The following is a 15552-nucleotide window of genomic DNA, read 5'->3' as shown; positions in this document are numbered from 1 at the left end:
CACTACATGGATGGTTTGTGTGGATATAGGAGACGAAAGTAAACCCTGCAACCATAATAGGCACTTTGCAAGCTCTCTGTTTTGGGCTGTCATCTTTTGGAAATCTGTCTGATACAAAAAATTGATCTCAAAATGCAACATGGTGAAGTCATGAATAAGTAATGTTACAACAATGTTGCAACTTACTAATGTTTTGCTTGCTGCCTGGCGGCCACGGAAACACCTGATAATATCAGGAAAATCCCACAGAATTTGGGATAGGTAGCAAATATCAGAACATGCCTTTGATTAGAAAATCAACGTGAAAAACAGCTTGACAACCAGAAAGTAACACCTCTGGTTTTGGATCTCATGTAATGGGATTTACCACTAGTTTTAGTCAAAGTTGGAAACTGGAAAGTTTTATTTAAAATAAAATTTGGTATTTCTACTGTAGAGGCAGCATTTCATCTTTTACTATCTAACTCCATATCTTAGAAATTTGGATACAAAATACTGACCTACACTTTCAGAAATGACTCGTGATTTTGGGTCAGCTGATACACCTTAAACAGGCCTGGTTTCAGAAAGTTCTGAGAATCCACTATCTGAAAAAGTGGACTTTTTAAGGTGTCTCAAACTAGCAGTTAAATAACTGAGGCACCAAAATCACCAGCTACTTTGGGGACTGTAACCCATGTTTTATGAACTTGAAGCGCTGTGTATCAGCTCAAAATGCATTTTAATAGCAGAGTTAAACAGTCTCCAGAAAATAAACTTATAATGGAGACACAAACAGACCCTTATCTGTAATGGTACTGTTGGGTATTAGCAAGATATAATAAAGCTGAAGCTTACAGAAAAGTTTTTCTGAGAAGTCATCCGCAGCCATGAATATAATGTTTAGTGGATATAGCAAAAACGTAAGTATCCCATAATAATTAAACATATACAATGTGATACCAACTAAAACCAAATGTAGCACAGCCACCCTCTTCTCCACATGCAAATCATAGAGAACATACACACCACACACAAAAAAACACACTAAGCATTACAGGCAAAACCAGCACAATAAGTAATTCCAGGTTCACTTACAGTGAATTTTTCTGCTGTGTGGCATGAGAAACAAGATATAAAATGAAAAGCACACGGTGATAAATCATTTTTTTATACAAAAGATTAGACATTAAATGGAAACTTTATACCTAAATAATTGTATCTGGATCTGAATTTTCCCCAAGTTTGGTAATGTTTGGATCAAGGAGTTTAACTTGGCCCATTGTAGAGATAAGGGCTGGCTGTGAAATTTGGATCTAAATCCAAACTTCCCCAAAGTTCAGGGTTGTAGATATGGATTTTCTGTTTGGTTCCCTCTCTACAAGAAAGCAAAATATTCCTCTATATTTAAATAAATATAAAATTTAAACTAACAAAAATCATATGAATGATGGAAGTTCTTTAAATTAAAATTCCCAGAAGAGGAGACAGGAAAAATGTAAAAGTTTAAAAACAATGTTCTATTCAGATGTGATTTTTCCCCCTGTGATCGTTGCAAGCCTCTTCCTGCAAGTGAGATGAATTCCATGGCTCAGTCGGGTTCTTTTTGTACACATCATAAAATCAGCATATATTTTAGCACAATTCTTAGTATATTCTCAGGAGAGATGCCAGACTGGAGGAGCAGCAGAGGTGCCGGTCAACACTGAGGGGCATAAACAAGACATTTTGTGAAGAAATCTTGCATGCTGGCTGCATGCAGTAAACAAGGGACTGTTTGCTGGGACTGTTAGTTTCTCCCCCACTTCCACGAGTAATAAAGTTCATCAAAATTACTACGCACTTTATTTTATTTGAATATTTAAGAAAGTTGTTTGAAGTGTCAGAATTAAGATTTGTTCCCTGTGCATTATGCTACAACACCAGTAGGTGGCAGCAACCAAACACTTTGAACAAGAACTTAAAACCAACAAGCTAGCTTTAAGCCCCAGAGTTCCAATCTGTGGTATATGTACCCTGTTGGTACGTGAGCATCATGTTCCATCAGTTCACTTCACAACAGTTCTTCAGGTGGTATGTGAACCAATAAAGTTTGAGAAATGCTGCTTGAAAACAGCTGCTATGAAACAGAACACAAACTATCCAAGTCAATCAATTTACAGAGTGCAAAAGAGTCAAGAGCCTTGGCAAGAAATGTAAAGGGGAACCATTTTTTCCTAAATAATAATTTTAAAATTCACACATTAAAAGCAGCTCAAGAGAACACCACCAGAATAATTCTTTGGCCTTGTACTGTTTTTCTATTTCCAATGTAAACATTGCATGCTATACACAGCGAAGAAATAGGTGACCACAATGGAACAGAAAGCGCTCTAGTGACAAAAGCAGAAGACAATGTTTAAATGAAAGAAAAAAGAAAAGACAGGAAAGAAAAGTTCATAGGGGGTGGGGAAAAGAGCTTAACTGAAGCAGCATCCCAGCCCCACTACAGCCTTCCTTATCTCAGCACTCAAATCAGGTCTTAATTTCTAGGAACTAAGTTTAAGCAGGGCCCTACCAAATTCACAGCTGTGAAAAACACGTCACAGACCTTGAAATCTGGTCTTCTCTGCGAAATCTGGTCTTTTGTGTATTTTTACCCTATACTATGCCATATTCTTTTACCCTATGCCTTCAGAGCTGTGCGCGGAGAGCACGGCGGCTGATAGCTGGGCACCCAGCTCTGAAGCCAGCATCACTGCCAGCAGCAATGCAGAAGTAAGGGTGGCATGGTATGAACACATCTGCAAAATTTGCCATTTATGCTGTGACCAACCCACAAAAAAAATGTGTGATTTCTCCAAGATTTAATATACCCCTACATATTCAATTTGTGATCCACTATAGCCTGCAGCTCCTTTTCACCAGCGCTACCCCAGGGCCAGTTATTCCCCATTTTGTAGTTGTGCATTTGATTTTTCCTTCCTAAGTGTAGTACTTTGCGCTTGTCTCTACTGAATTTCATCGTGTTGATTTCAGACCAATTCTCTAATTTGTCAAGGATGTTTTGAATTCTAATTCTGTTCTCCAACGTGCTTGCAACCACTCCCAGCTTGGTTTCATCTTCAAATTTTATAAGCACTCCATTATCCAAGTCAGAAATGAAAATATGGAATGGTACCAGACCCAGGACTGACCCATGCAGGACCTCACTAAATATGTCCTCCCAGTTTGATAGCAACCATTGATAATTACTCTTGGAATATGGTCTATACCCACCTTAAACCAATTTAATCTATACCATATTTCCCTAGTTTACTTACGAGAATATCATGTAGGACTATGTAAAAACCTTATTAAAATCAAGGTAGATCATATCTACAGCTCTCCCCCTGTCTCCCGTTCCCTCAATTCTAATCCCTAATGCCCCACTAATCCCTCAATTAGTGGCCCCCACTAAGCCAGTAACTCTGTCAAAGAAAGAAATTAGGTTGGTTTGGTCTGACTTGTTCTTGAAAAATCCATGACGACTATTCCAACTCTCGGGCCCTTTAGGTATTTACAAATTGATTAATAAATTTGTTCCAGTATCTTTCCAGGTATTGAAGTTAGGCTGACTGGTCTATAATTCCCCAGGTTCTCTTTGTTCCCCATATTAAAGGCAGGTATTATGCATGCCCTTCTCCAATTCTCTGGGACCTCACGCATTCTCCACGAGTTCCCAAAGATAACTGGTAATGGTTTATATGTGGGGAGCACCCATAATGAATGACCTGTTGTGATCATTTGCAATACAAGTGGAATAGTACCTATTTCAGGACAAATGGTATATATTTTTGAAAAGTGTGTTGTGGTAACCACAGATTTTAGAGTAGAGTTATTGTAAGAGTATAACTGCCCTTCCCTTCCTACACTTTAAGATCTGGAGACCCCTAATAGTCTCAACCAGCTCACTTGTTCGTTTTCCCCCTAAATTCCTGTATGCATGTCAGTTCATGTAAACAGAATAAGTGCTGGGTGGCACCCATCCACCCCAATTCTGGCCCAGATAACACTCACACATAGACATTACATACTCTGCCCACACAAATCAAGAAATACAGTAACATCATAGACTTACAAGCCAGTTGTGTTTGCCTGCCTCATACAATTGTAAAACAAAAGGGTCTGATCTGCATGAACCAGGTAGATTTCAAAGGGGTAGTTACTGCTGTTACTTGTGTTCTCTCATTGTTTGTTCCTAGTTCAGCCAGTTCAGGTTGTATCCCCATTTTCCTCCATCAAACTTACTGCTATTACTGAGTGTGTCAGGCACACAAAGAGAAGTGATATCAGCTGGGGCACAGTCTAAGACTCTTCAGGTTCTCTCATTCAGGAATTTTCCTAAGAAGTAAACACGCAGGCCTGGATTTTTTAATCAACAAAATTGGCATATTTTCAGAACAGTCCTGAAGTTTCCATTATCAATTTATGTTGAAGTCTAAAAAAATTACTACACACACACATTCTCTGCACTTCACCTTTGAACAAAAAAATTTTTTAGTTAACATCAGTTGTAGAATTGTTTTTTTTTAATTAAATTAAAAAATAAATCAAACTGATAGCAGATGTGTATCCTCTATTATAATGCCATGCGTACATTTTTCTTGTGTTTTTCACTATCCCTTGAAGATTAAAAGAGACAAGATGGTAATGAAGAAAACAAACTCACCTCCACCAGTTTGGATATTTGCCAGGTGTGGTCCCATTTCTTGCAGTCCTTCATCATCCGCGGGGTAAGCAGGAGTCTGTGATGAAGTTGTTCCTTGGGTATCATTGTCACCCAAAACCGAGGCCTGAGCTCTGCGCATTTCTAGGGCTCCTACTCCCGCTATCTCCTCAAATCCTTCTGACATCTGGGCAAGTGGAGAATCCCGAGAAGCAGAAAGGAAGGGGGTGTCCAGAGGGGAACTTGGAGGGGACAGTGATGACAAAGAGGACCGTGATGACAGGGATGCCAGGGATTGAGGAGTATCCAAGGACCTCCTTTGTTTATTGAAGTTACAATGCCCAGTGGGATCAGAGTACTGCACATCTTTACTGAGAGAATCAAATGGGATCAGGTCAAAGCGTAGATGTTGTGCATAGTCAGTAACACTGTCTGATTTGTCATACTGTGGGAGGCCATATATGTCCGTGAAGCTGACAGAGCTTAGAGACCCTCTGCTGGACGCCAGTGATCCTCGGCTGGATGCCAGTGATCCCCTACTGCTGCCAGAAGACATTGTGAGGGTGCTAGCAGACAAACTAAAACAGAGAACGATCCATTAATATATGAATTATATAGCTAGGAACACAACATAGATAGAAAAATAACCCATGTTAAGGTAGAGGATTTTACATGCATTCAGCATTGTAATACTAAGGTTAAGAGCCATCTTTCTTCTCCTCCCTTGCCTTTAGGCATAAAGGTGATGAAAGTAGTATAAATGAGAACCAACTTAGGTCAGCATGCCTAAAAAGGAGAAGTGGAGCAAGAAGGATCACCACATCCCTTTCCTCAAATCTGCAGATGGCTCTCTGTGGGTTTTGGTGGAAAGGTGGCCAGAGAGAGGACTGGTGAAGGAAAGTCATAGATTCATGGAGTTTAAAGCCAGAAGGGACCATTAGCTATCTAGTCTCAACTCCTGTATAACACAAGCCATTTTATTTCAATCAGTCGCTTCTGACTTGAGTCCAATAAGTTGGTTCAAGAGGAGTGGGACATCAGCAGAACCAGAAAAGTGTCATTCTTTACAGCAGGGATCGGCAATCTTTGGCTTGCGGCCTGCCAGGGTAAGCCCCCAGCGGGCTGGGACGATTATTTTACCTGTCGTGTCCACAGGTTTGCTGCGGGGCTGCGGGAAGCGGCGGCCAGGACATCCCTTGGGCCGCATCGCTTCCCACAGCCTGCATTGGCCTGGAGTGGCGAACCATGGCCAGTGGGAGCTGCCATCAGCCAAACCTGCAGATGTGGCAGGTAAACAAGCTGGCCCGGCCTGCCAGGGGGCTTACCCTGGTGGGCCGCATGCCAAAGGTTGACGATCCCTGCTATACAGCTTTATATCCAAGCAAACTCACAGAATTCCCATTTGAAAGCTCCCATTTGTGGGAGCTTTCAAGTTGCAATTTCAGCACGAACCCCATTCCTCTGCCACTCTACAAACGTGGAGATAAGAGTATAGCAGTGGTTAAAGTGTGAACCAGCAGGAGCTAGGCTCCTGCATGTGGTGTGCTGGTGAGATAAGGGGGTCCTCAAGAGGCTGATCCTTCACGGAGATACTCTCAAACCTGTAGGATTTCCCTGTAGACCTCAGGGCATCTTCATGTTTACAGGGTGACATCCTCTGTCCCCGCCATAGCATGCAAACTCCTACTCTGGGTGACTATTGTCTTGGAATGTCAGAGTAGTGAATCTCTCAGAATGTTCCGAGCACATTTTATCCTCTTGCATTTTATCTCTTTCTCACTTCTGACTACGCTGTTTATCCTTTCATACCAGAAGTGAAGCCTGAGCTCATTTCTCTCTTCAACTCTTCAGTGTTTGTGAGGGAGAGGGGAGGTTGTTCAGACTGTGGGTAGTGGAAGTAGTGGCTCTTTTGCTGCTACTGCTGCTGCCACTGTACTCATGCTTTTCCTCCAGCTGAAAATTATAAGATTTGCATAAAACAGGCAGTCTGGAAAGAGCCAGTTCTGACAGTGGATGCTGGGAAGACACATCACAACCTTTTCTGTTTCTTCTTAGCCCAAACTCCAGTGCATCAAGTGCCTATTGTTTCTTCTTTCACATCCCTCCTCAGAATTAACTTCTCCCACAAAACACAGCCCATGTCAGTAAAATGCTGCCTCCCTGATTATATATTGACTCCTCATTTACCTTCCTCTTGTTACCTAGGAGTTGTGTGTCTGATCTGTACTGTCTATTTAGCCTGTCTTCTGTGTTGTTTTCCGGTACAGCACCAGAGACCATCAATGCTTAAGAAACAAGAAATCACTAATATGGGCTTAAGAATGGCACCCTGAATGTAACTGAATTTTCCGTCTTTTGTTATGTGTAGTTTAAAGGCTTAATCTTGTTTGTGTGTAAATTTTTATTTATAAACAAAAACAATAAGAAAATGGGTTCATCTGTATTTCTCCTTTCCACATATTATACAGACAGATCTCACTAACTTTCAAACCAGGCAGTCCAGATAGCTATTATTAAAAGTGAAAAGTACATTTCTCCTTTTTAATAACACTCTATCCAAACCACTGAATTTACGACACATCAAATACTTTGCTAAACTGCAAGCTGTGAATGCCTTTCAGTGCCCAAACTGTACTTAAAGAAAAAGATCAACAAAGTAGAAACCAATGCCCATCCTTTACTTATATTACAAACACACAAAAGTAGTATGAAAAAGTAAAATGGTCTGTTCTGTTTGTACTTTTTCCTTTTTCTGTGCAATTCAATTTTTTTTTTAAAAAAATACTATTTTCTCTAAAGAACTCACCTTTTTAACTGGGAGTGTAAATAGGAGGCTAAACGAGTAGCTTCTTCCAGCTGCAAAAGCAAACAATTTCTCTTCTCCTGTAACAGTATCCTATAATTAAAAATTGCAATTATTATTTTTCTTCTTTTGTTTATATTGCAGTAGTGTTCAAAATGTGCTAAGAGCTTTCCAAACACAGAAGAAGAGACCGTTCTTGCTGTATTAGGAGTATTCAGTGAATCCTTTTTTAACAAATAGAATTAGTTCACTTAGGGCAATACACAGTGTTTAATCCATGACGGAACTCCCATTGAGAGCATAGGAACGGTGAGCACTTACAGAACTGCAGTAACTGAGGAATAGGGAACCAAAAGAAAACACAAGAGCTCTGGTGGTGAAGGTATATAACAGAAATTGCCAAGGCCTACCGTAAGGTGACATGTAAGAGGCAGGAGCAGCTGATTAAAAACAGTAAGACTTCTTTTCTTCCTGGTGTCAATATTATAGCTCAAGTAATACAGAGAAAACTATGTCACTTAACTGTATGTTGCAGGAAAAAGTACATGGAAATTTACCAATTACCCATACAGATTGAAAGTCAAACATCAAAAGGAAAAGACTTTTTTTTTGGATAACTTCTGTTCTGTTAAGCAGTTTATCACCAAACTCTGTGATCCTGGCTTTCATTCAGATATACTGTGGCAGGAGAGGAGTGAGGAAGCACTGGGAAAACAGATAAGTATCGATTTGACCTTTAAGTAATGCCTCAAGAGTGAATTTACTGTAGTAAACTGTAATTATAATTTTTTAAATGTTTGTTAATGTATTTCTTGTATTGTTCTCCTTCAAACAGAAGTTAGAGCATTCAAAACATTAAACTATGATAAAAACTTCTTTCTGCTTGAGGAAAAAAAGTGACCATTATTGTTTCTTTACTGAGGCAAAAGCAAATTACTCAGCATTACTGCCCGAACAAAAACAGAGTCGTCATAACTTTGCCTGTATTATATGCTTGTAAAGTACTCTGATTACATTTTGAAATTATTAAACTTTATTTTAAAAAGGTGCAGCATTTGTTCCCAACCCCATTTATTCTCTACCGGAAATATAGAGTTCTCTATGTTTTTTCTGGAGTTTTATTCTTTTAACTCCAAATTAAAACCTCTCTCTCCACCGATTAAAATCAAGGGGGGAATTTTGTTTTGTTTCTTGGCATAATATGTCTCCATGCTGCAGCCCAGACCTGATACTTCCTCAGTCCTCAACGTTCCCAAGATATTTGGAATGCAGGGGAACAAAGGGGTGGGTGTCCAGAGCTCTCAGGCTTAGCCAAGGGCAGTGTTAACTGGCTCCACAGACAGTCCCATCAAACCCTCCTTGACTGGAAAAACAGTTAATAAGATGCAGGGGGTTTGACAGAGAGGGTAGTAAAGGGGAATCGTTCAGATGAGTGAAATTAAAAATTAAATGTCAGCCTTAACCACTCATATTATAGCTATTTAAGAAACAAGAAAAAGCTACCTTCTCTACACAGCATAATCTTGAAGCCCCAGTGTAGTTTACTGTATGAGTTTTAAGTTATGCCAGCTCTTCGTGTGCTTAACGTTATATTTTAAAATCAGTAACAACAGAACTCTTATTAAATGTGCTTAAACATCAACCCCTTTTTGCAAGCTGGGGGAAGAAGAGGGGATGTGGAGGGAGATCCTCCAGTGATAAACGTTTTTTGTCTCAGACAGAATAATTAGTCTCATCTCTGGTGTTGATCTCTCTCTTTTATTATAAAAAATACAGCATCCTTAAATATTGTGCTAACTTTTGCTCAATTTCTTGCTAGAATCTGAAATATCAAATATCACCCTGGAATGTTGGTTTCCACAGCACAGACTACAACATGGAAAAAGAGCTTGCTCTTTTTGCCAGCAGAAGTATGTGCTACCTAACATGCGATCCCAAAAACAACAAATAAAATTTACTACACTGCAGTGTAAAGTGAACTCCCTTCTCTGTCATTTTCTAGGCTGGAGTGCCAATATTGCAAAAATCACAAATAATGTCATACAAAACATCAACTGTGAATTCAGCTGTGAATTCTCAATCACCATTTGGATTTACTGCCTGAAGTAAGCCTTTTCAAATCAAAAAGAGTTCTACAAACTCTGATATGGGGCCATTTTCAAGTAAGTATAAAGATCAACTTAATCACATAAGTGTTAATGTTAGACAAGATTGTATTAACATTGCCCAGTGTAGTGTCCTCAAGTGTCAAAGTTGGCTTTTTTCCATTAATTCATGCCTCAACCTGTGACAAAAACCAAAAGAATGCACAGAAAATCTGGGAAAACCTCTCACAGATGCTAGCTGCTTGCATGGAAGAACTAAGTGGGCAGAAATATTTCTTCTAATGTAAGAAAAAGTTCACCATAAAGCTTGGCAACGTTATTAGAGTATTAGGAGAAATGAGTTTTAGACAGAAGCTCTGTCCCTCTAATTGAAGGCATTTTATAATATGCACAGTTTATTGACATATTTGGCTGGAATTATAGTCCATTCCTTAAATTCGGATGACAATTTATGGCATCTTGAAATGAACAATACGTCCCCCAAGTGAAGAATGTTTTCATTTCTAATAACAGAGAGCTTCATATTGGTTTTAAATACAGAAAAATTATATACAGAATCTCAAAAAATCTTAGGGCCACATTTGGGTCCAGCCAAACTGTACATTGCACAGGTCAATGGGAAAGATGTGTGTACAACTACAGCATAAAGATCATCTTTAAAACTTCCTAGGTTCTGGGGCTACTGCTATGTGCAGGGCTGATCTCTGTTCTGGTGTCTCTGCTGTTTCTGGGGACGTGACCTCAATCACTCTAACTTAACCCCAGGTGCCTACCAACTATCCCCATCATCTCAGGTCACCATTGTTTGGGTCCCCATTCATCCTGAGTAGCTCAATGGCATGTCTCTGCAGCTCAGAGCTTTTCCAAAGATAAGTGAAAAACTGACATGATTCTTATCAGTTCTGCTGCACCCCCAGTCTGAATAGGAAAAGGGAAAGTGACCAGTCTTGTCGATTTCACTCTAATACCACTTAGAGGAAAGCTTTCAGAAGATTGGATCTAAACAGTGGCATGGTCAGGAAGTGCGGACTGGGACCCCAGTCCCTTTTGTAAGCAAAGTGCACAAATAACCACTGTACTGCTTTGATCTCATATAAAGCTGGTAAACTGCACCAGCTCTTCACTTGGAATCTATGCAGCTGCATCCTATGGTAGATAAGAAAATAATTTGTTAAGTCCTCAAACCTTTCAGTGGCCCCCTGAGCAGAACTGGCCCGAGCCTGCTGAATTTCATCCTCCAAGCGCCTTTTTTCTTCCTCCAAACGTGCAATGTATTCTGGGGATCGTCTCTGCTGACTGATGAGCTGCAGTTCCTGAAGGAGAGCCTCTTTCTCCTTGATGAGCTGAAGACGGTCCCTGTCCGCCTCAGCCATTCCTGGCCAAGATTCATTATCTAGCAAGGCCAGCTGCTGCTGTACATTGGAAACTCTTGGGGGGAAAAATGAGAGTGCGCATAAGAAATGGATAAGTAACGGGGGGAAAACACTGTGGAATAACTGTTGAGGAAAATCACTCCCAGACCACTAGCACTTAGCTACTTTTATTCTTAAAACTATTTGTATATGTGAAATAAACCACAAAAACTTGCAAGCATACATTTATAGTCTCACATAAGTGAATATGTTCAGAGCTATAGCTTAACATCTTTAACTTACACATACACCCTGTTATGTTGGGCATTTAAAAGATACTTAATGACTTCTTCCACACTGTACCATATATGTTGCAGACAGATTCAAAAGATGATGTAAGGATACAATTGGGGAGTTTACTCTCTGCTTCCTCTCTTTGTTGGCTTTAAATTAGACCCTAATTTATATCTGAATTTTTTTAAATAGCAAATGAAGAATTAACAAAACTAATCATCACAACTATCATAATTAATTAGAGTGGACAATGTCTGCCATGATATTTTAGCAGTTTTGAGCTGCTATAATTCATATTATAAAGATGTGAATAAAGTGACTATTTTTAAGATGACTAGATGCAGTTAACACGAAACTCGTTGACTGCTGTTCTAAGGAAACAGTCTGAGTGCTAAGAAGCTGCCTTCTATTCTGAAGGAAATAGTCCCCTTTATTTCTTATTCTCCCCAGTCAGGATTTTGGGAATGCTTTGAGCCATCAACAAGTTCCACAATGTCTAGAGCCAAGCTATTCTCCAAGTGACTGTATATCATTCAGCTGGGAAAAATCTTTAAGGGACAGAAAATATTTGGCACTCCATGGCTGACAATTCAAGGACAGGAATAAATAAGCCATGAGTCCAAAAAATATGGGACTGGAGCAGAACAGTTGCCGCCAGAAGCAGCCATTATACAAGTACGACTGGGAAGAAGCCAAGCCCTCCCATACACACCACTCCAACAACTTATTTCTTTTGTTTGAAAACAAAACACAAGCCATAACAGCCCATCCGCAAACCAAGAATTATTCAAGAGAGTACTGCAACCTTAGGGTGGTATGGTGATGGGCAGAGAAGTAGAAATGAACAAACTTATCTTGAATATTAAGAGTTGAGGAATGCAGAAGTCATGGAGTTTATTTGCATAAACACTACTCCCCTCAGAGCAGAGTTCTTTTGAGTTTCCTAACAAATCAAATCAAGTTCTTTGAAACTTACATTCAGTTTGAACAGTTTCCTTTTTCATTCGGACATGCCTCTGAACTTCCTCATCCTACCCAGGCCTGCAAGACCCAAATTCCCATGATCTCAAAGGCCTAACGGACAAAATCTTCCAACCACACTAAGTTTGTCGACCAAACTGTCAGTGTAAGCTATGCTGGCCAACCTCCAGTGTAGATGCAGCTATGTCAACAGAAGAATGCTTCTGTTAACATTGTTAACTTGGTTTGGGAATGTGGCATTCCTATACTACCCCTTCTGTCAGTGTAAGCTGCATCTACGTTCAAGGGTTGTGCCGACATAGCTATGCCAACATAACAATGCAGGTATAATCTCTGCAACGTAGGCATAGCCCAAGGGTGGCAAAATCTGGTCCTAATTTTGTAAAGCCAAACAATTCTGAAAGGCAACTAAACAGAAGTAAATATCCTGACGCTGAAGTTTGTCCATCACTTTGGAAAACATGTCAGTTTTAAGTTTATGTATATGTAACAGAAGACAGCAGGAGTACAGAATCAGGGTTAGTGCACCTCAGTGGGACTGTTTACCTAAGTAGAGTTTCTATGATATGACCCTAAAGGTTACAATCTAAAAAGCCTAGCCCATATTATTAAAATAATTAAGAAACACAAAAACCCAAGAGACCTTTTTATTTTAGAGTGTGAACAAAAATTCTTCAAAGCTACATGATACTATTTGTTTTATGCACTCAAATTAAAAAAATGTCCAGACGTTTGTTTCAGTGTGTGTGTTCCCTCGTGAAAATCTGGAATGACATGTCTGCAGGAGATCTGATGTAAACAACCACATTCTTGTCAATCAATTACCAACACTCTGACAGCTCTTTCAGTAAAGTGGATGTATGCAAGAGGAAGAAAGTTTTGTAGGTGCAATATAAAATTTGCCATAATTTTTCCTCAGTTCTTAGGAATCTTGGCAATTAACCAACAATACTGCCATGCTGACTAACTTAAAAATGTTCAGTGGTTTCATTTTATTAAAAAGATGTTAACTAAAAATGTTTGTAAGTCATATTCATGAAACAGATTCAAAACTGATAAAGCCAAACAGGGACATATTCATTTTAATCAGAGTTAAAAACAAAAAAGATCATTCTATGTTCCTCCTGATAAAATAAAACAAATTACATGCAATTTTACAAATACAGTAATTAATTGTATCAACTCTGCTCCTGAAATCCAGATTACTTCAATGGTACTCTACGCAGGCCCAGAAGTCCATCAGTGAAGATCCAATTGCAATACCGGGGTCTACCAAAGGATTTTAAATTCTGTCAGGTGAATTTGCGGAAAGGCTATTGACAGACAGCTGAAGAGTAGTAGTGACTGGGACAGTGATCAGATCTGAAGCGAGATTTTTTTTTTTTAAATGTAAACTTACAATAAACTATTATTTTTAAAAAATTCATTAATGAAGTGGGGCAAAAAGAATGGTATGGAAACCTATAACTAATTATTGCATATTTCAAGTCTAATATGCACACAACTACATTCCACATGTACTTTCAAACATTGTACCGAGTGTCAAGAGGTGTATTCACTGCAACACAATCATGACCAGCACATTAGGGGCAAGGCCCATCTTTTAAATAGGAGAATCACTTCTTATCACAAACTACAGTTATACCAGTCCCAGGAAACGTTTTTCAATAGGTAGTAATAGCACTACTTATCATCCATCTCAGTCACTCTTTGAAAGGATTCCATTCATCCCGTTCGATAGGATATATATATATATTTTTAATGTAAGTGAAAACAAGGTTTCCCTTGAGCTGGATGTTCCTCTTCATGGGAGCTAGCTAAAATGTTTCCTCCCTTTTTGTGCTGCTTTCTGTAGATCACATTTCAAAAAATGTGAAGTTCCTACATCAGATTTTTCATGTAACCATTGTTTTGATAGCCCTAAGGCAAGAGATTTAAGCTACTGTTTAAACCAGTGGTCTCCTTCTTGCGTTACTCAATGTTGACAATCGTGCCTTGTCTTGAAAAGGACCTCTAACTACTTGAAGAATGTTTATTTGAGAGTCTAAAACTTTCTTGTGAAGCATTTAGGGTTGTTACACCCAATATACTTGGCATCCATGAAAACAATGAAACGAAAAGTTAGGACATTTAACTTCTATTCCTCCACCCAGCAGAACATACCTTTCCATTACTAGACACTACAAGCCACACAGAACAGCCTTAACTCTGTTGATTACAATTTGGTAAAGAAGTCTTCAGAGAAGTATTCTTCTTTAAGGCTAGTATCCTTAGGAAAGCAGAGTTAAAGTTATAATGCATGGCCTATATTGGGTATGGTAGCTGTAGTAATGGTTAGGTGTGGCCTGTGGATAAAGAAGAAGTTACTGTTAAGTTACTTAACGCTTCATTTCTTTGGCTTTGTGAGTTCTGTGAGTTGTCTCAAGTATGTTAGGAGTAGAAACTCTAACAGCTTCACAATGAAGTTTGGGTATTAATTTCCTAGGTTTTTGGGTTATTTTAAATTCTTAAGCAGGGCAAGCGTGGGACAGAGGAGATGCAGAAGTATTGCTGCAGCTGGAGAAAATTTTATCTGTCAGCAGCTGTGCATGAACCTTTGCATGTCAGCAGCTATGTATGAAACTTTCTCTGGTGTAGGATAAAATCTAACAGAATGTGTAGCTCCTGACAGAAGAATGTGTGCAATCTATCAGGTTTTCCTGGCCCCGCTCAATTAGATTTAGTCACACAGCACAGAAACTAGCAGCATGATTATAGCCTAAAAATGACCCCTCCCCACCCCCCCCCCTTTTTTTTAAATAATGAAAACTACTTGTTGCATCACATCTACTGAGGACACACCTTTCTATCAAGTTTGGGGTATCCAGAAATTTTTTTTCTTTTTCTTTTTCTTTTTTTTTTTTTTTTAAGAAAGATACCAGTCAAAAAAGACAAGTAGAACTTCCCTGGAAAAAGAGCCAAATTCAAGCCAGAGTCTAAATTCAAAACTACCCATTAAAAATATATTAGGAGAAACCAAACACACACTGTACAGAAAATTCAAGGGGCATAAAAAACTAACCTAGTATGGCATTTCACACTAATTGGCCACATATTTGGAAATGCAGGAATTTATGCCCCACTTCAAACCCATTTCAAAACGTAACCCTAACTATGGAGTCAGTATCAGGCACCTCCTGATCATTTTTTCAATGTTTCTTAGTGCTTGACCTTGCAACATAAATAATGTTCTTTTAACAGTTTTTTGAAAGCGATAGTACATTAAAGACAAAAAAACACACTTAGAGGTGAGATGAGAAATTTTCGTCTCATTCTTATTAGGGCTGTCGATTAATTGCAGTTAACTCATGC

General features: G+C 39.1%; 1 protein-coding gene across 4 annotated transcripts in view; it reads right to left on the bottom strand.

Moving 5' to 3' along the window:
* WWC3 (WWC family member 3) overlaps positions 1–15552 on the bottom strand; it is a 169536-nt gene that overhangs the window by 28514 nt on the left and 125470 nt on the right. For all 4 annotated transcript variants that reach the window (XM_084641561.1, XM_084641562.1, XM_084641563.1 and 1 more), the window contains exons 9-11: positions 10760–11002; positions 7473–7562; positions 4670–5244 (exon numbers count right to left, since the gene is read on the bottom strand). In XM_084641561.1, coding sequence (XP_084497687.1) covers positions 4670–5244; positions 7473–7562; positions 10760–11002 — 908 coding nt within the window. The remainder of the gene's footprint in view (positions 1–4669; positions 5245–7472; positions 7563–10759; positions 11003–15552) is intronic.

This window comes from Lepidochelys olivacea (assembly GCF_965140295.1).
Source record: "Lepidochelys olivacea isolate rLepOli2 genome assembly, chromosome: 1".
Lineage (NCBI taxonomy): Eukaryota > Metazoa > Chordata > Testudines > Cheloniidae > Lepidochelys > Lepidochelys olivacea.
The sequence above is the reverse complement of the archived record's forward strand: the minus strand, read 5'-3'. Positions and strand labels throughout refer to the sequence as shown.